Below are 24,643 nucleotides of genomic sequence, written 5' to 3' on the forward strand. Positions count from 1 at the left end.
GAGAATAAAAAGGGGAGAAGGAGGAGGGAGAGAGAGTGGAGGAGAAGGAGGAGGGAGAGGAGGAGAAAGGCTCACCCTGGTCTGGTGCGATACATTCACACTTGTATGAGGTAACGTAGTCAGGCTTGAAGCCACGGTTGATAGGGTAGTACTTGAAGGATCCCACCTGTAGTTACACGTTACATAGGCAGTTAAGACATTGTGTGTGTGTGTGTGTGTGTGTGTGTGTGTGTGTGTGTGTGTGTGTGTGTGTGTGTGTGTGTGTGTGTGTGTGTGTGTGTGTGTGTGTGTGTGTGTGTGTGTGTGTAACCCCACCATCTTCTTAATGGCATCAGAGATGAAGATGAAGGAGATGAGGCTGGAGAAGCCCTCCTCAGTGAAGCGCGTGATGTATTTGATGATGTAACTGGCGTCCGTGGCGACCAGGATCAGACACTGCAGACAGGAGTGGAGACCAATCCACAGACGCAGCTCCATATAATCTATAGTGTTAGACCTGGGACACAGATACACACTACCCAGTCAGTATCAGAAGAAAGGAACTAAGTTAAGGATCCTTAAAGGTCCTCAATCATGTCACCATTGCCCTTGATTCTAAGCAATAGTGTGCTGATATTTTTATTGACTTGGCCAAAGCTTTTGATACGGTAGACACTTCTATTCTTGTGGGCCGGCTAAGGAGTATTGGTGTCTCTTAGGGGTTTTTGGGCTAGTTTGTTAAAACCTGTTAAGGCTCGGGACAATACTGCCCCCTTTGGATGAATTGCGTGCCCATAGTAAACTGAAAGAAAATCTGTCCAAAATTGCTAATATATGCATATAATAATAATTATTGAATAGAAAACACTCTAAAGCTTCTAAAACCGTTTGAATTATGTCTGTAAGTATAGCAGAACTCACAGGGCAGCCAATCTCCCAAACTAGTTTTGTCATCCAGAAAGTTGGGGCAACTTTGACGTCATCGCCCCCACCCTTCCCAACCAGCTATGGATCTGGGAACAGTTTCTATGTCTTCCGCGAGATGTCCTCTATCAGTAGAGCGTTTAATTGTGCAAATCCCGCGAGCTTTGACCCTTTGGCAGGCAAAATAGTGAGTGTCGGGAGAAAATACATGCGCTTTCGGGCGCGCGTTGGGCACAGAGCTCCCTTTGTTCCAACTTGCATGAGAAGAAGTCAGATTGTCCGGTTGAATTGAGAATTGTTTTGTACGTTAATAACATCCTAAAGCTTGATTCTGCACTTAGTTTGACCAGTTTAGTTGACATATAATATGTAATTTTGAAGTTTTGATGCGCAACTGTTCGGGACCAGAAGTCATTTTGGATGCATTTCAGCTGGAACTTGTCGCATATGCTAATACAAAGACACATGACTTGAAACCAAACGATGTATTGGGTAAGTATGACTCCTTCCACTACATTCTGATCGAAGACCATCAAAGGTAAGGGAATATTTATGTTGTAATTTTGTGTTTCTGTTGACTCCAACATAGCAGAGAAATATTGCTTATGTCTGAGCGCCGTCTCAGATTATTGAATAGTGAACGATTTCTGTAACGTTAAAAATAAATGTGACAAAGCGATTGCATTAAGAAGCAGTGTATCTTTCTAACTATATGTAGAACATGTATATTTAGTCAAAGCTTATGATGTGTATTGCTGTTATCTGGCGTTATGTGGCGGAGCTATCTATAATTTCTCCGGACATTTTTTAGCATTTTCTGAACATGGTGTCAATGTAAACGGAGATTTATGGATATAAATGGCATATTATTGAAAAAAACATAAATGTACTGTGTAACATGTTCTATTACTGTCATCTGATGAAAATTTTCAAAAGGTTAGTGAATTATTTTTCTTTTAATCCTGCGTTTGTGATTGCATCTTTTGTTCGACAAAATGGCTACATATCGTCTGTGTCTTTGTGGTGGTTTGACATACATATGTGCTATGTTTTCGCTGTAAAACATTTGAGAAATCTGACTCGCTGGGTAGATGAACAAGGCGTTTATCTTTCATTTGAGCTATTGGACTTGTTAATGTGTGGAGGTTAAATATTTCTAAGAATATTTTTGCATTCTGTGCTCCACTTTTTGAGTTGAGCGGGGGGGGGGGGGGGGTGCCCTTGGGGAACGTGTAGCGTGAACACGTTTTAACTTAACTACCTCTCTCAAAGAGTGCAGTGTATAAAGTCAGACAGTCTGCTGTCTCAGTTACTGCATGTCACCAAGGGAGTACCCCAAGGCTCGATCCTAGGCCCCATGCTTCTCAATTTACATCAACAACATAGCTCAGGCAGCAGGAAGCTCTCTCATCCATTTATACGCAGATGATACAGTCTTATACTCAGCTGGCCCCTCCCCAGATTTTGTGTTAAATGTTATACAACAAAGCTTTCTTAGTGTCCAAAAATCTTTCTCTGCCCTTAACCTTGTTTAGAACATCTCCAAAACAAAGGTCATGTGGTTTGGTAAGAAGAATGCCCCTCCTCCCACAGCTGTGATTACTACCTCTGAGGGTTTAGAGCTTGAGGTAGTCACCTCATACAAGTACTTGGGAGTATGGCTAGACGATACACTGTCCTTCTCTCAGCACATATCAAAGCTGCAGGCTAAAGTTAAATCTAGACTTGGTTTCCTCTATCGTAATCTCTCCTCTTTCACCTCAGCTGCCAAACTAACCCTTATTCAGATGACCATCCTACCCATGCTAGATTACAGAGACATAATTTATAGAGGGTGCTCTCGAGCAGCTAGATGTTCTTTATCATTCGGCCATCAGTTTTGCCACCAATGCTCCTTATAGGACACATCACTGCACTCTATACTCCTCTGTAAACTGATCCATCTCTGTATACCTGTCGCAAGACCCACTGGTTGATGCTTATTTATAAAACCCATCTGAGATATCTGCTGCAGCCCTCATCCTCCACATACAACACCCATTCTGCCAGTCACATTCTGTTAAAGGTTCCCAAAGCACACACATTCCTGGGTCGCTCCTCTTTTCAGGAAGCTGCAGCTAGCGACTGGAACGAGCTGCAACAAACACTCAAACTGGGTAGTTTTATCTCACTCTTCATTCAAAGACTCAATCATGGAAACTCTTACTGACAGTTGTGGCTGCTTTGTGTGATGTACTGTTGTCTCTACCGTCTTGACCTTTGTGCTGTTGTCTGTGCCCAATAATGTTTGCACCATGTTTTGTGCTGCAACCATGTTGTGTTGCTACCATGTTGTTGTTATCTTGTGTTGCTACCATGCTGTGTTGTCATGTGTTGCTGCCTTGCTATGTTATTGTCTTAGGTGTCTCTTTATATAGTGTTGTGTCTCTGTTGTTGTGATGTGTGGTTTGTCCTATATTTATACTGTATTTATTTTTTATTTTTTTATCCCAGCCCCCGTCCCCAGAGGAGGACCTTTGCCTTTGGTAGGCTGTCATTGTAAATAAGAATTTGTTCTTAACTGACTTTCCTAGTTAATAAAGGGTAAATAAAATAAAATAATTAAATAAAAGTGCATGAAACAAGTATCCGACAGTGTGTGTGTGTGTGTGTGTGTGTGTGTGTGTGTGTGTGTGTGTGTGTGTGTGTGTGTGTGTGTGTGTGTGTGTGTGTGTGTGTGTGTGTGTGTGTGTGTGTGTGTGTGTGTGTGTGTGTGTGTGTGTGTGTGTGTGTGTGTGTGCGTATGGCTCACTTGCAGAACTCATAGAGCAGTTTCTCAAAGATGAGGATGGGTCCAGTGGAACTGAGGATGATGAGAGGTTGACCTCCTAACAGACAGAACACTGTACCTGCTAACGCTGTACCTAGGAAACTCTCCATCACACCCTGGCACAGAGAGCAAGAGTGTGTGGGGGGGGGGGGGGGTTGAGGGAGAAAGGGGGAAGGGGAGAGAGAGAGAGTAGGATATAAGACAAGTGTGTGTGCGTGTGTGTGTGTGTGTGTGTGTGTGTGTGTGTGTGTGTGTGTGTGTGTGTGTGTGTGTGTGTGTGTGTGTGTGTGTGTGTGTGTGTGTGTGTGTGTGTGTGTGTGTGTGTGTGTGTGTGTGTGTATATATATATATATATATACCTGGTAGTTGTCTGTGGCATCTCCCAGCAGGCCTCCGAAGGTGATGGCGTTGGTGATGCAGCCCAGATAGATGAACAGCACAGCAGAGATGGACTGGATGTGGAATCCCTGGGAGAAATCACTAAGGATCCACGGAACCTTCCTCTTAATGTCCAGCCACAGGCCTCCACAGAACCTGGGGAACGCACACAGAGGTGACTCCATCCACTCTCATAGACTCTGAAAGCAGCCTGAAAGCAGGCTGGAGTCAGGGTTGGAGTCCCCTTGAGGGATAGCATAATGAAGGATAAATAAGTTGTATGAAAGGTAGGTTCAGCAAAATGCCATTGCCACAAGCAGCACCACTGTTGTTATAAAAGCAATGGTATAAGTGGATGCATGTGGCATTTTGGCAACTTAAAATATAAAAACTTTATATCGGAGTTGTGCCTGTTCACACGTGTATCTGCCCTCTCATTGGCTAGAATGGCCCCACCTGATCTCGTCTCCTCTTGTCTGCCTTCCATCTTTGTGTACATGTATTTCCATTGTTAGAGCGGTCACTCAACCATCTTGTCAGTATAATTGATAAACTTCCTAAATGTAATTTTGTTTTTGTCGGGGGCCCCCTAGCTGTCGGGGACAGTACGCGCAGCACGTAGTCTGCAAATAGGCAGAGGCGGCACTGATCTACGTCATATCGCTGACTGTACTTTTACATTGAACTGAGTCAAAATCCACAAAATCAGGAGTAATGCACCACACAGCCCCTCTCCAATCGCTCCCAGTTCTCAAATCGCTCCCAGTTCTCCCATCGCTCCCAGTTCTCCCAGTTCTTCCAGTTCTCCCATCGCTACCAGTTCTCCCATCGCTACCAGTTCTCCTAGTTCTCCCAACGCTGCCAGTTCTCCCAGTTCTCCCAGTTCTCCCAATGCCCCCAGTTCTCCCAGTTCTCCCATCGTTCCCAGTTCTCTCAGTTCTTCCAGTTCTCCCAGTTCCCCCAGTTCTCCCAGTTCTCTCAGTTCTCCCATCACTCCCAGTTCTCCCATCACTCCCAGTTCTCTCATCGCTCCCAGTTCTCCCATCACTCCCAGTTCTCCCAGTTCTCCCATCGCTCCCAGTTCTCCCAGTTCTCCCAGTTCTCTCAGTTCTCCCAGTTCTCCCAGTTCTCTCAGTTCTCCCATCGCTCCCAGTTCTCCCAGTTCTCCCAGTTCTCTCAGTTCTCCCAGTTCTCCCAGTTCTCTCAGTTCACCCATCGCTCCCGGTTCTCCCAGTTCTCCCAGTTCTCCCAGTTCTCTCAGTTCTCCCATCGCTCCCTGTTCTCCCAGGTCTCTCAGTTCTCCCAGTTCTCCCAGTTCTCCCAGTTCTCTCAGTTCTTCCAGCTCTCCCAGTTCTCCCATCGCTCCCAGTTCTCCCAGTTCTCCCAGTTCTTCCAGGTCTCTCAGTTCTTCCAGTTCTCCCAGTTCTCTCAGTTCTCCCAGTTCTCCCAGTTTTCTCAGTTCTCACAGTTCTCCCATCGCTCCCGGTTCTCCCAGTTCTCTCTGTTCTCCCAGTTCTCCCATCGCTCCCTGTTCTCCCAGTTCTCTCAGTTCTCTCAGTTCTTTCAGCTCTCCCAGTTCTCCCATCGATCCCAATTCTCCCAGTTTTCTCAGTTCTCCCAGTTCTTCCATCACTCCCAGTTCTCCCATTGCTCCCAGTTCTCCCATTGCTCCCAGTTCTCCCAGTTCTCCCATTGCTCCCCGTTCTCCCAGTTCTCCAATCGCTCCCAGTTCTCAAATCGCTCCCAGTTCTCCCATCGCTCCCAGTTCTCCCAGTTCTTCCAGTTCTCCCATCGCTACCAGTTCTCCCATCGCTACCAGTTCTCCTAGTTCTCCCAACGCTGCCAGTTCTCCCAGTTCTCCCAGTTCTCCCAATGCCCCCAGTTCTCCCAGTTCTCCCAATGCCCCCAGTTCTCCCAGTTCTCCCATCGTTCCCAGTTCTCTCAGTTCTTCCAGTTCTCCCAGTTCCCCCAGTTCTCCCAGTTCTCTCAGTTCTCCCATCGCTCCCAGTTCTCCCATCACTCCCAGTTCTCTCATCGCTCCCAGTTCTCCCATCACTCCCAGTTCTCCCAGTTCTCCCATCGCTCCCAGTTCTCCCAGTTCTCCCAGTTCTCTCAGTTCTCCCAGTTCTCCCAGTTCTCTCAGTTCACCCATCGCTCCCGGTTCTCCCAGTTCTCCCAGTTCTCCCAGTTCTCCCAGTTCTCCCAGTTCTCCCAATGCCCCCAGTTCTCCCAGTTCTCCCATCGTTCCCAGTTCTCTCAGTTCTTCCAGTTCTCCCAGTTCCCCCAGTTCTCCCAGTTCTCTCAGTTCTCCCATCGCTCCCAGTTCTCCCATCACTCCCAGTTCTCTCATCGCTCCCAGTTCTCCCATCACTCCCAGTTCTCCCAGTTCTCCCATCGCTCCCTGTTCTCCCAGTTCTCTCAGTTCTCTCAGTTCTTTCAGCTCTCCCAGTTCTCCCATCGATCCCAATTCTCCCAGTTTTCTCAGTTCTCCCAGTTCTTCCATCACTCCCAGTTCTCCCATTGCTCCCAGTTCTCCCATTGCTCCCAGTTCTCCCATTGCTCCCAGTTCTCCCAGTTCTCCCATTGCTCCCCGTTCTCCCAGTTCTCCCATCGCTACCAGTTCTCCCAGTTCTCTCATTGCTCCCAGTTCTCCCAGTTCTCCCATCGCTCACAGTTCTCCCAGTTCTCCCATTGCTCCCAGTTCACCCAGTTCTCCCATCGCTCCCAGGTCTCCCATCGCTCCCAGTTCTCCCATCGCTCCCAGGTCTCCCATCGCTCCCAGTTCTCCCATCGCTCCCAGTTCTCTCAGTTCTCCCAGTTCTCCCATCGCTCCCAGTTCTCCCAGTTCTCCCATCATTCCCAGTTCTCTGTTCTTCCAGTTCTTCCAGTTCTCCCATTGCTCTCAGTTCTCTCATTGCTCCCAGTTCTCTGTTCTCCCATTGCTCCCAGTTCACTCAGTTCTCCCATCGCTCCCAGTTCTCCCAGGTCTCCCATCGCTCCCAGTTCTCCCAGTTCTCCCAGTTCTCCCATCGCTCCCAGTTCTCCCAGTTCTCCCATTGCTCCCAGTTCTCCCAGTTCTCTCAGTTCTCCCATCGCCCCCAGTTCTCTCAGTTCTCCCAGTTCTCCTTTACCTGCCAGTGAATTGCAGTTCCTCTCCCAGCTCGTGGGGGGCGGGCATCTCCTCGTCCTCTCCTCCTCCTGCCCCCCCGACCGCCCCGTTTACCTGGCCCAGCTCATTCAGGTTCAGCACAGACTTCCTGTTGGGGGTTGGAGGGAGAAGGTGGAAGGGTAACAAGTTTTAGTTGTGGTGGGAGGGGAAGGGGAAAGAGATCCCTGACCCAGTCCAAACACAATCACTTCTCCTTCTTCAACTTCCTTCCCTCCCCTCCTTCACTTCCTCTCCTCTTCTGACTAACTAACTAACGAACTAACTTCCTAACTGACTGCCTAACTGCCTAATTAACTAACTCCTTATCTGACTGCCTAACTGCCTAATTAACTAACTCCTTATCTGACTGCCTAACTGCCTAATTAACTAACTCCTTATCTGACTGCCTAACTGCCTAATTAACTAACTCCTTATCTGACTGCCTAACTGCCTAATTAACTAACTCCTTATCTGACTGCCTAACTGCCTAATTAACTAACTCCTTATCTGACTGCCTAACTGCCTATCTGACTAACTAACTGCCTAATTAACTAACTCCTTATCTGACTGCCTAACTGCCTATCTGACTCCCTATCTGACTGCCTAACTGACTACCTAACTAACTAACTCCTTAACTGACTGCCTTACTAAATAATTCCTTAACTGATTGCCTAACTGCCTAAATGCCTAACTGCCTAACTGCCTAATTAACTAACTCACTAACTAACTTACACCTTAGCTGACTAACTGCCTAACTTACTAACTAACTAACTAACTAACTCCTCAGCTGACTGCCTAACTGCCTAACTAACTAACTCCTTAACTGATTGCCTAATTGCCTAACTAACCAACCAACTAACTAACTGCTTAACTGCTTAACTGACTGCCTAATTGCTTAACTTACTTACTAACTACACTGAACAAATTAATAGATCTGATAGGTGGTTCATCCTCTGTACCTCATGTCGGCAGAGGGGACTTTCTTGGGGGGCTCGATGCGTATTTTGGGGTCCCACTCCCCTGGTGGCAGAACGATGACCTCATCCAGAAACTCATCAATCCCAGCGATCAGGTCATCACGGTCCCGGGCTTTATACGCCACATCACTAAACAACTGACAAGACAGCACACCACACAGTTACACACAGCATATGATGTTATGAGTGTGTGTGTGTGCTTATGTGTGTGTTAATGAAGAGGTCAGAGTTGAACTGCAGAGCCCTGGCTGTAACATATTGATTGAGTGTGTGAGGTAAAGTATCCACTGCATATCTTGAGGTTATGAAAACCCCCCTGAATCTAAACACTCTTTTTTTATAGCTCAACTTAATTAACTTTTAAGCACACAAAAAGATTTGGTCATTCTTACGTCATCCACCATGAGCGTAGCAATGGCTCGACCAATCTCGTTGTAGGACTTGCCTTTGCCATGAGGACCAAGCAAGACAAACAGAAACCTGCCAGAAGACAAGGGGTTAACACACCTGTAGAGCAGCAGGACAGACACAGACGCATGCTCACACTCATGCACGCACGAGCACACACACCTGGTAGGTACGGGGACCTCGGTCAGGCCTCCCAGTGTGGTAGCTTGGGCCAGACGTACGAACGCTACAAATGGTTTGTCCAGGAAGTCCACTTCTCCAATCAGAACGTTAGACGCCTCGGCATCACGAGGAATCTTTTTCATGAACTTGTTCTTCAGCTAGAGTGGAGAGAAGGCAGGATGGTAGAGAAAGAGAGAGAGAGAATGGAGAGAAGGCAGGATGGTAGAGAAAGAGAGAGAGAATGGAGAGAAGGCAGGATGGTAGAGAAAGAGAGAGAGAGAGTGGAGAGAAGGAAGGATGGTAGAGAAAGAGAGAGAGAGAGTGGAGAGAAGGCAGGATGGTAGAGAAAGAGAGAGAGAATGGAGAGAAGGCAGGATGGTAGAGAAAGAGAGAGAGAATGGAGAGAAGGCAGGATGGTAGAGAAAGAGAGAGAGAGAGTGGAGAGAAGGCAGGATAGTAGAGAAAGAGAGAGAGAGAGAAGGCAGGATGGTAGAGAAAGAGAAAGAGAGAGAAAATGAGAGAAGGCAGGATGGTAGAGAAAGAGAGAGAGAGTGGAGAGAAGGCAGGATGATAGAGAAGGAGAGAGAGAGTGGAGAGAAGGCAGGATGGTAGAGAAAGAGAGAATGGAGAGAAGGCAGGATGGTAGAGAAAGAGAGAGAGAATGGAGAGAAGGCAGGATGGTAGAGAAAGAGAGAGAGAGAATGGAGAGAAGGCAGGATGGTAGAGAAAGAGAGAGAGAGAATGGAGAGAAGGCAGGATGGTAGAGAAAGAGAGAGAGAATGGAGAGAAGGCAGGATGGTAGAGAAAGAGAGAATGGAGAGATGGCAGGATGGTAGAGAAGAGAGAGAGAATGGAGAGAAGGCAGGACGGTAGAGAAAGAGAGAGAGAGAATGGAGAGAAGGCAGGATGGTAGAGAAAGAGAGAGAGAATGGAGAGAAGGCAGGATGGTAGAGAAAGAGAGAGAGAGAGAGAATGGAGAGAAGGCAGGATGGTCGAGAAAGAGAGAGAGAATGGAGAGAAGGCAGGATGGTAGAGAAAGAGAGAGAGAATGGAGAGAAGGCAGGATGGTAGAGAAAGAGAGAGAGAATGGAGAGAAGGCAGGATGGTAGAGAAAGAGAGAGAGAATGGAGAGAAGGCAGGATGGTAGAGAAAGAGAGAGAGAATGGAGAGAAGGCAGGATGGTAGAGAAAGAGAGAGAGAATGGAGAGAAGGCAGGATGGTGGAAAAAGAGAGAGAGAGTGGAGAGAAGGCAGGATGGTAGAGAAAGAGAGAGAGAGAATGGAGAGAAGGCAGGATGGTAGAGAAAGAGAGAGAGAGTGGAGAGAAGGCAGGATGGTAGAGAAAGAGAAAGAGAGAGAAAATGTAGAGAAGGCAGGATGGTAGAGAAAGAGAGAGAGAGTGGAGAGAAGGCAGGATGGTAGAGAAAGAGAGAGAGAGAATGGAGAGAAGGCAGGATGGTAGAGAAAGAGAGAGAGAGAATGGAGAGAAGGCAGGATGGTAGAGAAAGAGAGAGAGAGTGGAGAGAAGGCAGGATGGTAGAGAAAGAGAGAATGGAGAGATGGCAGGATGGTAGAGAAAGAGAGAGAGAGTGGAGAGAAGGCAGGATGGTAGAGAAAGAGAGAGAGAGAGAAGGCAGGATGGTAAAGAAAGAGAAAGAGAGAGAAAATGAGAGAAGGCAGGATGGTAGAGAAAGAGAGAGAGAGAGTGGAGAGAAGACAGGATGATAGAGAAGGAGAGAGAGAGTGGAGAAAAGGCATGATGGTAGAGAAAGAGAGAGAGAGTGGAGAGAAGGCAGGATGGTAGAGAAAGAGAGAGAGAATGGAGAGAAGGCAGGATGGTAGAGAAAGAGAGAGAGAGTGGAGAGAAGGCAGGATGGTAGAGAAAGAAAGAATGGAGAGATGGCAGGATGGTAGAGAAAGAGAGAGAGAATGGAGAGAAGGCAGGATGGTAGAGAAAGAGAGAGAGAGAATGGAGAGAAGGCAGGATGGTAGAGAAAGAGAGAGAGAATGGAGAGAAGGCAGGATGGTAGAGAAAGAGAGAGAGAGAATGGAGAGAAGGCAGGATGGTAGAGAAAGAGAGAGAGAGAGAGAGAAGGCAGGATGGTAGAGAAAGAGAAAGAGAGAGAAAATGTAGAGAAGGCAGGATGGTAGAGAAAGAGAGAGAGAGAGTGGAGAGAAGGCAGGATGGTAGAGAAAGAGAGAGAGAGTGGAGAGAAGGCAGGATGGTAGAGAAAGAGAGAATGGAGAGAAGGCAGGATGGTAGAGAAAGAGAGAGAGTATGGAGAGAAGGCAGGATGGTAGAGAAAGAGAGAGAGAATAGAGAGAAGGCAGGATGGTAGAGAAAGAGAGAGAGAGAATGGAGAGAAGGCAGGATGGTAGAGAAAGAGAGAGAGAGTGGAGAGAAGGCAGGATGGTAGAGAAAGAGAGAGAGAATGGAGAGAAGGCAGGATGGTAGAGAAAGAGAGAGAGAATGGAGAGAAGGCAGGATGGTAGAGAAAGAGAGAGAGAATGGAGAGAAGGCAGGATGGTAGAGAAAGAGAGAGAGAGAATGGAGAGAAAGAGGTGGCCGAGGATCAATAAATATTTATTTAGGGATCAAATAGAGAGCAGGATTCAGAATAATTATAAGGCATCTTGGCATTGTCATTAAACCTAATGAAGGCTATTGTAGCCAACATGCTGTCTGTTATAGTGCTAAAGTAAAGCATCATTTACAATGTAAAGGCATTTCTTGACTGTCCTTTCACACAGCATTGCAGCTGAAGTTATGTCATCATTATGTCAGTGTCGATATCTATAGCTGATCACTCACCACATGTGATCCCTGGGACACGATGCAAGTACACACACTCCAATGGTACTGTAGATCATTATTGCTACACACACACACCCACCCACACAATCTCCATTGGCCACTCAATACTTCTGCATACTTCACTCATACAAAATCACACAACCCTGCTGAAAAAAACAGCATGCTGGTCTATGCTGGTCCATGCTGGTCAGTGCTGATCGGATGCTGGTCAAGCTGGTCGAGCTGGTCTGACAAGTATGGCCTAACAGGTTCTCCTGGCCGACCAGCAGGGTTTAGGTGGTTATGCTAGCAGACTAGCATGGTCTAGCTGGTTATGCTGGCAGACTAGCATGGTCTAGCTGGTTATGCTGGCAGACTAGCATGGTCTAGCTGGTTATGCTGGCAGACTAGCATGGTCTAGTTGGTTATGCTGGCAGACTAGCATGGTCTAGTTGGTTATGCTGCCAGACTAGCATGGTCTAGCTGGTTATGCTGGCAGACTAGCATGGTCTAGCTGGTTATGCTGGCAGACTAGCATGGTCTAGCTGGTTATGCTGGCAGACTAGCATGGTCTAGTTGGTTATGCTGCCAGACTAGCATGGTCTAGTTGGTTATGCTGGCAGACTAGCATGGTCTAGTTGGTTATGCTGGCAGACTAGCATGGTCTAGTTGGTTATGCTGCCAGACTAGCATGGTCTAGCTGGTTATGCTGGCAGACTAGCATGGTCTAGCTGGTTATGCTGGCAGACTAGCATGGTCTAGCTGGTTATGCTGGCAGACTAGCATGGTCTAGTTGGTTATGCTGCCAGACTAGCATGGTCTAGTTGGTTAGCTGGCAGACTATGCATGGTCTAGTTGGTTATGCTGGCAGACTAGCATGGTCTAGTTGGTTATGCTGGCAGACTAGCATGGTCTAGTTGGTTATGCTGGCAGACTAGCATGGTCTAGCTGGTTATGCTGGCAGACTAGCATGGTCTAGTTGGTTATGCTGGCAGACTAGCATGGTCTAGCTGGTTATGCTGGCAGACTAGCATTCAGAATAATGGCCGTGGTTTTGCAGACCAGCGGTGGTGGAAAAAGTGCCCAACTGTCAGTTGAGTAAAAGTTGACCTTTGAGTAAAAGTGAAAGTCACCCAGTAAAATACTACTTGAGTAAAAGTCTAAAAGTATTTTCTTTTAAATAACTTAAGTATCGAAAGTAAATGTCAATGATAAAACATACTTACTGTAAGTATCATAAGTAAAAGTATAAATAATTTTACATTCCTTATATTAACAAACCAGACGGCACGATTTCCTTGTTTTTATTTATTTAGGAATAGCGAGGGCACACTCCAACACTCAATTTACAAACAAAACATTTGTGTTTAGGGAGTCTGCCAGATCAGAAGCAGTAGGGGTGACCAGGGATGTTCTCTTGATAAGTTTGTGAATTGGACAATCTTCCTGTCCTGCTAAGCATTCAAAGTACTTTTGGGTGTCAGGGAAATGTATGGAGTAAAAAGTACATTATTTTCTTTAGTAAGTAAGTAAAAGTAAAAATTGTCAAAAATATAAATAGTATATTAAAGCACAGATACCCCCAAAAAACTAACTAAGTAGTACTTTAAAGTATTTTTACTGAACTACTTCACACCACTGCAGACCAGCAATATTCTGAGTAATTGGGAGACTACCTCACTTGGGATTTGAACTCACAACCTCTCGGTCACTGACATAGCACACATCCCTGCAGCTCCCGCAAGGCGTATCTTTATTTTTATTTTTTTAGATTTGTATGATTTGTTTGTATTATTTGTGAGCCATAACTTTTATTACTTTGATTCAATTATTGGAGTCCACTAGGTTGATGCATTAATATGCACCGAAAGTTATTGATACCACGAGGTGGATCAAATAGATCTGTTTGTTGGTGACCTTTACACTGGTGACCTCAGCTCCTCATTCTATTGAGATAACTTTTCCTGAAACCAACCAACTTTCTCTTCTCTCATAATAGATTTGTAAGACATAACTGTACAAAATATACCTTGAAATAGTAAGATAACATGTTTTGCTAACACTTTTCTGGGTTGTGTGATGTTGCTGTTTTACAGGCAACATAATATATGTTTTTCTGGTCTCAATCCTGGGCCCGTTAACAAACACGTCATAAGCCATTTACTACAGGAAATGAGCTTTCAAACTGCAAAGTTATCTCAATCTAATTGCAGAATGTGTAGGATAGCATGAAATTAGCTCTAAAACAGTCATTTTTTCAATCTGCTAGATGGGACAAAAAAAATCCCCCAAAATAATAAACAAATGGTTTTATTTTGTGTTTTTGGTGGGGGTTGGGGTCCGGCGGTTGGGTCCCCCAGACAAAACAGTTGATCTACTGGTGGGCAAACACTTTTGTGTTGATCTAGTAAACAATTGGACAGGTCTTTGTCATTGAACAGCATCACTTTCACTCTATCCTGATGGTACTTTAGCCACATATACATTGCCAGCACTGCCCATCCCCCACCGAAATGCTCGGAACCCAACATGGCTAGTTGCTTTTCAGCACGTAGACTTGTTTTGGAGGAAGAAGCATTCAAGCAAGGGATGGCATTGATGTTGGATATTACTTGTAAGTAGCAAAATTGGACATTTATATTGATTATTTGGTGTTATTGTTATAGCTATAATGTGTAGTTATTGCTATAATATTAGTTACATATTGAGTTCAGCTAGTGTAGCTAGTAGCTTAGCCTAGAGAAAGGGACAGAGTGGAAACATGTATTATAGAACACTATGCATCTGACATGTAGAATATGGAATCCTGTCTGCTCTGTTTATGACATTTGTTTCTGTCACGGAAAATGTATAACTATCGCCGGAGAAACTTGAATCAGAGATGCTCGTCTACCAAGAGACTCAACTAGCGATTACATTAATTCCTGTAATCCGCGCGTGCGCAATGAAGATTCAGGCAGAAGTCAAGGGAAAATTGTCACGTTCTAAGCTACAGGAAGTAATCGCATTTTGCATGAAAGTTGGATCTTGTTTTTCTATCGACTACTTTCCATTATATGTCAAGTTTCATAAGCGATATAAACCTTTTTCAATCGCATAACCAGTTTGATATGTCTTTTATTGGAGACATGTTGTTATGATCATGTTATCTGTCTTAGGGCTGGCTAACGCTACCACACATTCATTGACGATACCCTCTGCACATATTGAATGATGTTGAACCCCTGCTTGAATGAAACCTCTCTCCTGGACGAAACAATTGATCAGTCACTCTCCCCAATCCTCACCTACAGGTACTCCTGTCTGACTGAGTAAGTGCTGTATAGCCTATTTGAGGCAATATAAAGAAATGCTGAACATGCTGAAAATCTATTGTGGTCCCACAGGGACCCTGTTTATAGTGTCTGTAGGCTATCCAGGGCTTTAAAAAATGTATCTAGACATAATTACTAGACATTTGCACAAAGTATTCAGTCCCCTTCACTTTATCCACATTTTATTACGTTACAGCCTTATTCTAAATTTGATTAAATAAATACAAAATCCTCATCAATCAACACACAATACCCCATAATGACAAAGCAAAAACAGGTTTTTAGTATTTTTTGCAAATGTATACAAAATAAAAAAACAGATACCTTACTTAAATAAGTATTCAGACCCTTTGCTATGAGACTCGAAATTGAGCACAGGTGCAGCCTGTCTCCATCGATCATCCTTGAGATGTTTCTAAAACTTGACTTGAGTCCACTTGTGGAACTTGAATTGAATTGACATGATTTGGAGGTCCCACAGTTGACCGTGCATGTCAGAGGAAAAACCAACCTTGAGGTCAAAGAAATTGTCCATTGAGCTTCGTGTCAGGATTGTGTCGAGGCACAGATCTGGGCAATGAAACCAAAACATGTCTGCAGCATTGAAGTTCCCCAAGAACACAGTAGCCTCCATCATTCTTAAATGGAATGAGTTTGCAACCACCAAGACTCTTCCTAGAGCTGGCCGCTTGGCCAAACTGAGCAATCGGGGGGAGAAGGGCCTTGGTCAGGGAGGTGACCAAGAACCCGGTGGTCACTCTGACAGAGCTCCAGAGTTCCTCTGTGGAGATGGGAGAACCTTCCAGAAGGACAACCATCTCTGCAGCACTCCACCAATCAGGCCTTTATGGTAGAGTGGCCAGATGGGAGCCACTCCTCAATAAAATGCACATGACAGCCCCCTTGGAGTTTGCAAAAATGCACCTAAAGGACTCTTAGACGCATGAGAAACAAAATTCTCTGGTCTGATAAAACCAAGATTGAGCTCTTTGGCCTAATTGCCAAGCTTCACGTCTGGAGGAAACCAGGCACCACTCATCACATGGCCAATACCATCCCTATGGTGAAGCATGGTGGTGGCAGCATCATGCTGTGGGGATTTTTTTCAGCAGCAGGGACTGGGAGACTCGTCAGGATCGAGGGAAAGATGAATGGAGCAAAGTACAGAGAAATCCTTGATGAAAATCTGCTACAGAGTACTCAGGACCTCAGACTGGGGCATAGGTTCACCTTCCTACAGGACAAGACAATGTAGGAGTGGCTTCGGGACAAGTCTCTTAATGTCCTTAAGTGGCCCAGCCAGAGCCCAGACTTGAATCCGATCTCTGGAGAGGCCTGAAAATAGCTGTGTAGCGACGCTCCCCATCCAACCTGGCAGAGCTGGAGAGGATCTGCAGAGAAGAAACTCCCCGAATACAGGTGTGTCAAGCTTGTAGCGTCATCAAATCAAATTTTGTTGGTCACATACACATGGCTAGCAGATGTTATTGCAAGTGTAGCGAAATGCTTGTGCTTCTAGTTCCGACAGTGCAGCAATATCTAACATGTAATCTAACAATTCCACAACTACCTATTAGTATGCGCCCGGCCCGCCACAGGAGTCACTAGAGCGTGATGGGACAAGGACATCCCGGCCAGCCAAACCCTTCCCTAACCTGGACGACGCTGGGACAATTGTGAGCCGCCCCATATGTCTCCTGGTTGCGGCCGGCTGTGACATCACTTTATTAAAGTGATTTCAAGTCTGTATGTAGGCAGCTGCCTCTCTGTGTTAGTGATGGATGTTTAACATTCTTATGGCCTTGAGATGCAAGCTGTCTCCTGTACTGACCTCTCCTTCTGGATGGTATCGGGGTGAACAAGCAGTGGCTTGGGTGGTTGTTGTCCTTGATGATCTTTTTGGCCTTCCTGTGACATCAGGTGTTGTAGGTGTCCTGGATGGCAGGTAGTTTGCCCCCAGTGATGCGTTGTGCAGACCGCACCACCCTCTGGAGAGCCTTGCAGTTGTGGGCGGTACAGTTGCCGTACCAGGCGATGATACAGCCCAACAGGATGTGCATCTGTAAAAGTTTGTGAGGGTTTAATGTGACAAGCCAAATTTCGTCAGACCCCTGAGGTTGAAGAGGCGCTGATGCACCACCTTCACCACACTGTCTGTTTGGGTGGACCATTTCAGCTTCCACCTTCTCCACTGCTGTCCCATCGATGTGGATAGGGGGGTCCACGATCATCTCCTTTGTTTTGTTGACGTTGAGTGAGAGGTTGTTTTCCTGACACCACACTCCAAGTGCCCTCACCTCCTCCCTGTAGTCTGTCTCGTCGTTGTTGTTAATCAAGCCTATTACTATTGTATTCACTGCCAACTTGATGATTGAGTTGCAGGCTTGCATGGGAGTATCTTCATACCCAAGAAGTTTCTAGGCTGTAATTGCTGCCAAAGGTGCTTCAACAAACTACTGAGTAAAGGGTCTGAATACTTATGTAAATGTAGTATTTCAGTTTGTATTTTTTAAATTTAATTTCCAAACATTTCTAAAAACCTGTTTTTGCTTTGTCATTATGGGGGGGGACTATTTAATCAATTTTAAAATAAGGCTGTAACGTAACAAAATGTAGAAAAAGTGAAAGGGTCTAAATGCTTTCCGAACAACTTTCATGCTACACAAAGATAAAAAGCATACATTTTTCTAAACTAATACAATCTGTTAGTTGGATTTATTGCATCTTTTACTGCAATGGTTGTTCCAGTTTAGATGGTTTTGGTAGTTTCATGTATTCATGAGTATAAAAGTGAACATTTTAGGATGTTCCCAGTCAGGCTGGATTCCAATAGGAATTAGACATCACTTTGCACTCCAGCATAATGTGACTTGATTCTGGTTTTGCGGGTGACCAGCATATGTTTCCAAAACAACCTTAGACTTTGTTTCCATATGGTCACCAGTTTATGCTGGCCTGTGCTGTTTTTTCTTTCAAAAGGGAATCTAAAATCACAGTGCAGTCAACATGCCTCACACTCACACTCACACTCACTCTCTCACACTCACTCTCTCACACTCACTCTCTCACACTCACTCTCTCACACTCACTCTCACACACTCACTCTCACACTCACTCTATTATTTCTAATGGGTGGATGGACCCAATCAATTAAGCCAAGACGAACAACAGGAGCTTACGGTTGTGCAATGTCAAATCAAATCAAATTTTATTTGTCACATACACATGGTTAGCAGATGTTAATGCGAGTGTAGCGAAATGCTTGTGCTTCTAGTTCCGACAATGCAGTAATAACCAACAAGTAATCTAACTAACAATTCCAAAACTACTGTCTTATACACAAGTGTAAGGGGATAAAGATGACATTCCCATCATCATTCACACACAGACATACACACAGACATGGAAGTGCACGTGCACACACACCAGGCTACACAGGCACACACATAGTGATGTTCATTGTTACCTGGTCTGTGCTTGGTGTGTCTGAAATATCGTTCATACTTCGGCTTTGCGCATGATCTGAAACATCATATCAAAACACGTGTATCAAAAAAAACACACAAACACACCAATTAGTACTCCACACAAATTCACCTCAAGTTAGCAATCTTCTCTGTCTTCTCTGTGTGTGTACAGTTTAGAGTTTGTTTAGTGTGTGTTTCATTTTCACATTGAGTAGAAAAGGCACTACCCACATGAACATTTATAACATGATATAAATTCCTTGGTATAATTATATTTATATACTATAGTATACACTGTAGTGTTTTTGCGGACTTTACTGTAGTAATTATTCACTGTAGTGTTTTTGCACAAAAAACACTACAGCAAATGGACAGTATATTGCATACAGACTAGCCTGGCTGACACGACTCACGTGACTCACGATGCAGGGAGAGCTCTGACTACAAAAGGAGAACATATACAATATTTGCGCAAAATATGTTTTTTTCCCCCTCAGGGTTGAGGCCTCTCTTGTTTGTATTTGAAAATCCAACAGTTGTAATGGAAGGGGGTGCTGCTCGGGGGCTGAGTGAGAAAGACACAGAGGACAGAACCAGTACAAGCACAGCCCCCTTCATTATTGACGCATTGCGACGACAACATCAACGAGCCATTCCATACTCTGAAGTCAGGAGGGAGAGTTAGGTGAGAGTTAGGTGTTAGCTAGACTAGGATTGGACCCCCCTGCGCTGGCCGTACGCTGACCATATGTTTGACACCCCTGCTGTAGTATTTACTGTTGTGATTTTGTGGAAATTGGTGTAGTATTTACGATAGTTTTGTGTTTTATTATCTTTCACATAGAAGTGGGGGCTTTCTTCTCGAGGAAACCTACTAGACAAATATTTAAAAAGCACTTTTTCCATAACCTGTAAGTAGGTAGGACTGGGGTCTGAACCTCTTTTTTATAACCTGTAGAGAACACAATATATGGTCTATAATTGGCATATGGTCTTGTGGACGAGGGGGAGGGGAATGGACAGGGTGTATGCAAATGACCTATTAGCAAATCAATACAGTGTGTAGTATAGTATTCTACAGTTTACTACAGTGTACTACTTACTGTACATAATGATATAGTCAGCACTACACGATTGACGGATACTACAGTGTGTCCCATATGGAGAAATAGCATATATGTATATATTTCGATAAAATATTAATATATTTAAATGATTTAAAAAAAATCAAATATATAAATAAATCAAATAGACACTCACACCTCACAACCTTCTCTACCCTGACGTTAATGTTGAGTCTCTATTGGCCTCTGCAACCTTAGACTTTGCTTTAATAGGGGTTGATAATATCTGCTATCTGCCTCTTATGAAACATATGCCATTTATTTCGAAAAGACACTTGAATGTATCTGTAAATATATTTTTGAAATGTTCCCGAGCCCAACCCTCAGCCCAGAGTTTTCTTGCTAACACAGCTAGCTACCTAGCTAGCTAGATAGGTAGCTCCTTCTTTAGCTTGCCACCAACGTGCAATGTGACTGACCAAGGTAAGAATTGTTTTGAAAATGAAAGTTGAGTAAAATTCAGCAGAGTTAATGTTATGTACAGTTGAAGTCGGAAGTTACATGCACTTAGGTTGGAGTCATTAAAACTCATATTTCAACCACTCCACAAATTTCTTGTTGACAAACTATAGTTTTGGCAAGTCGGTTAGGACATCTACTTTGTCCATGACACAAGTAATTTTTCCAACAATTGTTTACAGACAGATTATTTCACTTATAATTCAATGTATGACAATTCCAGTGGGTCAGAGGTGTACATACATTAAGTTGACTGTGCCTTTAAACAGAAAATTATGTAATGGCTTTAGAAGCTTCTGAGAGGGGAATTGACATCATTTGAGTCAATTGGAGGTGTACCTGTGGATGTATATCAAGGCCTACCTTCAATCTCAGTGTCTCTTTGCTTGACATCATGGGAAAATCCAAAGAAATCAGCCAAGACCTCAGAAAAAAAACTGTAGACCTCCACAAGTCTGGTTCATCCTTGGGAGCAATTTCCAAACACCTGAAGGTACCAATGTAAGTCGTCTTTTGTATCATTTAGCTACCTATTTGCTAATTAAATTAAAATGTGTTCATGAACATTAACCCCAGATTTATTATTAATTTTGTCTGGAATTGTTTTACTGACTCTCTGTCTCTGCATTATCCACAGCGTAACTGTCAACATGTGAGTCTGCAGTGGACACTGGAGGGGAAGGAATCTGCATTGGAAGTATCAATTTGATGTTCATGAACATTAACCCCAAATTCTTCATCTTCTGTGGAATGTCTCTGCATTATCCACAGGGTAACTGTCAACTTGTGAGCAACATTCACTACTGTGGCTATTTCATCATAATGTAGGCAGACTGACCTACCATAAAAAACTATGAAGAAAATGCATCGGAAAACATTTTACATGGAAATGGCTGTTTTATCGTTCAGCCTACAGGAGCAGCCAATGTGTGGTGTTCAATGTAGGCCTACATTCTATGAAACTTTTGAGAAGAAAAAAACATGCAGGGCTTGACATTAAGCTGTTAATCTACTTGTCCTTCAGACAATGAGGAGGTGACTGAAAATGTTGTTGTGTTGTTTGATGCAAGAAACCACTTTACAAAATAAAATGCATCATTATTCCCACACCACTATTACAGAGAATCAGGCAAATTATGCTACCTCCTGCCTATTGGCTACTTAGTTTATTAAGCCTCTCTCTCAAATTACCTGACTTGCTTTTCAATGATAGAAATGTAGGAAGCAATCACTTCCTCATTGCTGACTAGAAATGATTTATACCTGTGCTAATAACTCATTAACTAGCAAAGGTACACATGTGGACACATTGTTACATGTACCTCTCGCTTTGATCTCAAAATAAGGCCCTCTACTCACGGCCGCTCATGCTGTAAAAACAGTCCAGTTCAAAGTGAATGGTATATGGCAACGGTCTATTTGCACAGAGGCCTGGTGCAGCGCTGATTGGTTATGGCGCACAGGTCTGTGTAGATTAGAGTAAAGTTCTGGGTCGTGCCTGTCAATGCAACAGAATCCCACTCTGATGCGTTCTGCCTACAACAAAATCTCTTTCATAGTTAGTTTTGTATACTAAGTCATAGTTTGTTTTGTTTCGGTATACTGCATTGAACATGGTTAATATTGCGTAGATTCGATCACAATTGCCGCAGTAAAGGGAAATGTTAATAGTGTTAACTAATGGGGAAAACTCTAGAAAGTTAAGTGAAGTGTAATCTCGTGCTTCTCTGTGCAAGCTGATATTTCTGCTGTGCTGCAGTCCCAGGGGAGCTGCAGACCCAGGCACGCAGCTTAGAGGGAACATTTCTTGTGAGTCTGAAAATCGATACTGGAGGTGAAGGAATTTGCATTGGAAACATCAATTTGATGTTCAAATGCATTATTTTCAAATACAGATGTTAATTGCAAAGAGGTAATTTACACATTATATTTTTTGTTTCAGATGCCACAATTCAACAATGGTCCCAGTTATTTTAGCTAATTATTTTGGATATAGAAAGCTCTTTTAGTTGTCAGTCATGAGTCATTTATTCAAACTTTTCAAAGTATACTACAGCATGCTATTGTGATTTAGTGCTGAATTTGTAGTTTTATGCATTGAATTGTAGCTAAGTTAAGAAGAAAAGTTTTCCATTCATTAAAATACATGGCAACATATAATTATTAAATATATTTTGGAATATATTTTACTAGCTACCACAACATGTTGTCAAAGTATATTTCCACAACATGTATTTAAATATAAACATATATGAAAACGGACAATTTTGTAATATGTCCATATATCTTTGTACAAAATATACGCAAATAAAGTATTCACCCCCTTGGCATTTTTCCTATGTCATTGCCTTACAACCTGGAATTAAAATAAATTTTTTGGGGTGGTTGTATCATTTGATTTACACAAGATGCTGACCACTTTGAAGATGGAAAATATTTTGTTTGTGAAACAAACAAGAAACAAGCCACCTTCTTCAGCAATTACAGCTGCAAGTCACTATAAGCTTGGAACATCTAGCCACTGGGATTCTTGCCCATTCGTCAAGGCAAAACTGCTCCAGCTCCAGCTCATTCAAGTTGGATGGGTTCCTGCTGGTGTACAGCAATTTTTAAGTCATACCACAGATTCTCAATTAGATTGAGGTCTGGGCTTTGACTAGGCCATTCCAAGTAATTTAAATGTTTCCCCTTAAACCACTCAAGTGTTGCTTTAGCAGTATGCTTGGGGTCATTGTCCTGCTGGAAGGTGAACCTCCATCCAGTCTCAAATCTCTGGAAGACTGAAACAGGTTTCCCTCAATAATTTCCCTGTATTTAGTGCCATCCATCATTCCTTCAATTCTGACCAGTTTCCCAGTACCTGTCAATGAAAAACATCCCCACAGCATGATGCTGCCACCACCATGCTTCACTGTGGGGATGGTGTTCTCAGGGTGATGAGAGGTGTTGGGTTTGCGCCAGACATATCGTTTTCCTTGATGGCCAAAAAGCTACATTTTTGGCTCATCTGACCAGAGTACCTTCTTCCATATGTTTGGGGAGTCTTCCACATGCCTTTTGGCAAACACCAAATGTGTTTGCTTATTTTTTTCTTTAAAGCAATGGCTTTTTTTCTGGACACTCTTCCGTAAAGCCCAGCTCTGTGGAGTGTACAGCTTAAAGTGGTCCAATGGACAGATACTCCAATCTCCGCTGTGGAGCTTTGCAGCTCCTTCAGGGTTATCTTGGTCTCTTTGTTGCCTCTCTGATTAGTGCCTTCCTTGTCTGGTCCATGAGTTTTGGTGGGCGGCCCTCTCTTGGCAGGTTTGTTGTGGTGCCATATTCTTTCCATTTTTTAATAATGGATTTAATGGTGCTCCGCGGGATGTTAAAAGTTTCAGATATTTTTTTATAACCTAACCCTGATCTGTACTTGTCCACAGCTTTGTCCCTGACCTGTTTGGAGAGCTCCTTGGTCTTTATGGTGCCGCTTGCTTTGAGGTTCCCCTTGCTTAGGTGTGTTGCAGACACTGGGGCCTTTCAGAACAGGTGTATATATACTGAGAGCATGTGACAGATCATGTGACACTTAGATTGCACACAGGGGGACTTAATTTAATCAATTATGCAACTTCTGAAGGTAATTGGTTGCACCAGATCTTATTTAGGGGCTTCATAGCAGAGGGTGAATACATACGCACGCTCCACTTTTTAATTTTTAATTTTTTATGTTTTTTTAAACAAGTAATTTTTTTCATTTCACTTCACCAATTTTGACTATTTTATGTATGTTTATTACATGAAATCCAAATAAAAAATCAGTTTAAATTGCAGGTTGTAATGCAACAAAATAGGAAAAACATATGTACACGTATATGTATATGTTAAAATATATATATATATAATTTTTCCGTATGGAGTCGTATAGTATTCTACAGTATACTACAAAATTATATAGTAAGCACTGCATGATCAAGGGATACTACAGTGTGTAGCATAGTATTCTACAGTATACTACACAATTCTATAGTAAGTACTACATGAAGGATACTACAGTGGGAAATATAGTATTCTACATTATACTACAGTTTACAACAGAATACAATAGAATTCTAAACTGTAGTATTTTTATATGTGGGATACTAGACATCTCCAACCCATCTTTGTGGTTAAATATAGCTTTAGCTATTGTGTGAATGTGTGTCTTTGTGTGGCCAATTAGACCTAATGATCATTACCCCCAAAGCTGATTATTGATGTAGGGACAAAAATAAGTTGCAGGGAAAGAACAGGAAAACACCTTGGTTAGGACACACACACACACAAACTAATCTTGTTCACCCTACAATCCCCCAAATTGACACACTGTGTACTGGGAGCTCTTGAAAGTACTGTGTGACCAAAGCTTGCACGCAATCACACACAGCAATCCAACATACTGTATCTCTACTGGTTTATGAGGTTAGATATGTCAATTAAAACACCTATCTCTATGAGGATCATATATAAGAAAAAGGGTGAAAGAGTATTAGTTTATATGTATACGTGAGTGTTAATGGAGCCGTGCGTTGAGTGTGTGTGTCTATGTGTCTGTGCTCTTGGGTGTGTGTGTGTGTGTGTGTGTGTGTGTGTGTGTGTGTGTGTGTGTGTGTGTGTGTGTGTGTGTGTGTGTGTGTGTGTGTGTGTGTGTGTGTGTGTGTGTGTGTGTGTGTGTGTGTGTGT

At 43.6% G+C, this 24,643-nt stretch overlaps 1 protein-coding gene and 1 non-coding gene across 2 annotated transcripts in view; both read right to left on the reverse strand.

Moving 5' to 3' along the window:
• Positions 1-24,643, reverse strand: part of LOC135518142 (electrogenic sodium bicarbonate cotransporter 4-like) — a 49,676-nt gene that overhangs the window by 15,297 nt on the left and 9,736 nt on the right. The window contains exons 7-15 of the mRNA XM_064943059.1: positions 18,359-18,414; positions 8,786-8,943; positions 8,608-8,695; positions 8,198-8,352; positions 7,222-7,347; positions 4,072-4,246; positions 3,695-3,828; positions 316-496; positions 76-166 (exon numbers count right to left, since the gene is read on the reverse strand). Of these exons, the coding sequence (XP_064799131.1) occupies positions 76-166; positions 316-496; positions 3,695-3,828; positions 4,072-4,246; positions 7,222-7,347; positions 8,198-8,352; positions 8,608-8,695; positions 8,786-8,943; positions 18,359-18,414 (1,164 nt within the window). The remainder of the gene's footprint in view (positions 1-75; positions 167-315; positions 497-3,694; positions 3,829-4,071; positions 4,247-7,221; positions 7,348-8,197; positions 8,353-8,607; positions 8,696-8,785; positions 8,944-18,358; positions 18,415-24,643) is intronic.
• LOC135518673 (U7 small nuclear RNA) lies at positions 19,208-19,260 on the reverse strand. Its single transcript, XR_010452210.1, has one exon. It is a non-coding gene; the product is annotated as a U7 small nuclear RNA (small nuclear RNA).

Source organism: Oncorhynchus masou, chromosome 28 (genome assembly GCF_036934945.1).
Source record: "Oncorhynchus masou masou isolate Uvic2021 chromosome 28, UVic_Omas_1.1, whole genome shotgun sequence".
Taxonomy (NCBI): domain Eukaryota; kingdom Metazoa; phylum Chordata; class Actinopteri; order Salmoniformes; family Salmonidae; genus Oncorhynchus; species Oncorhynchus masou.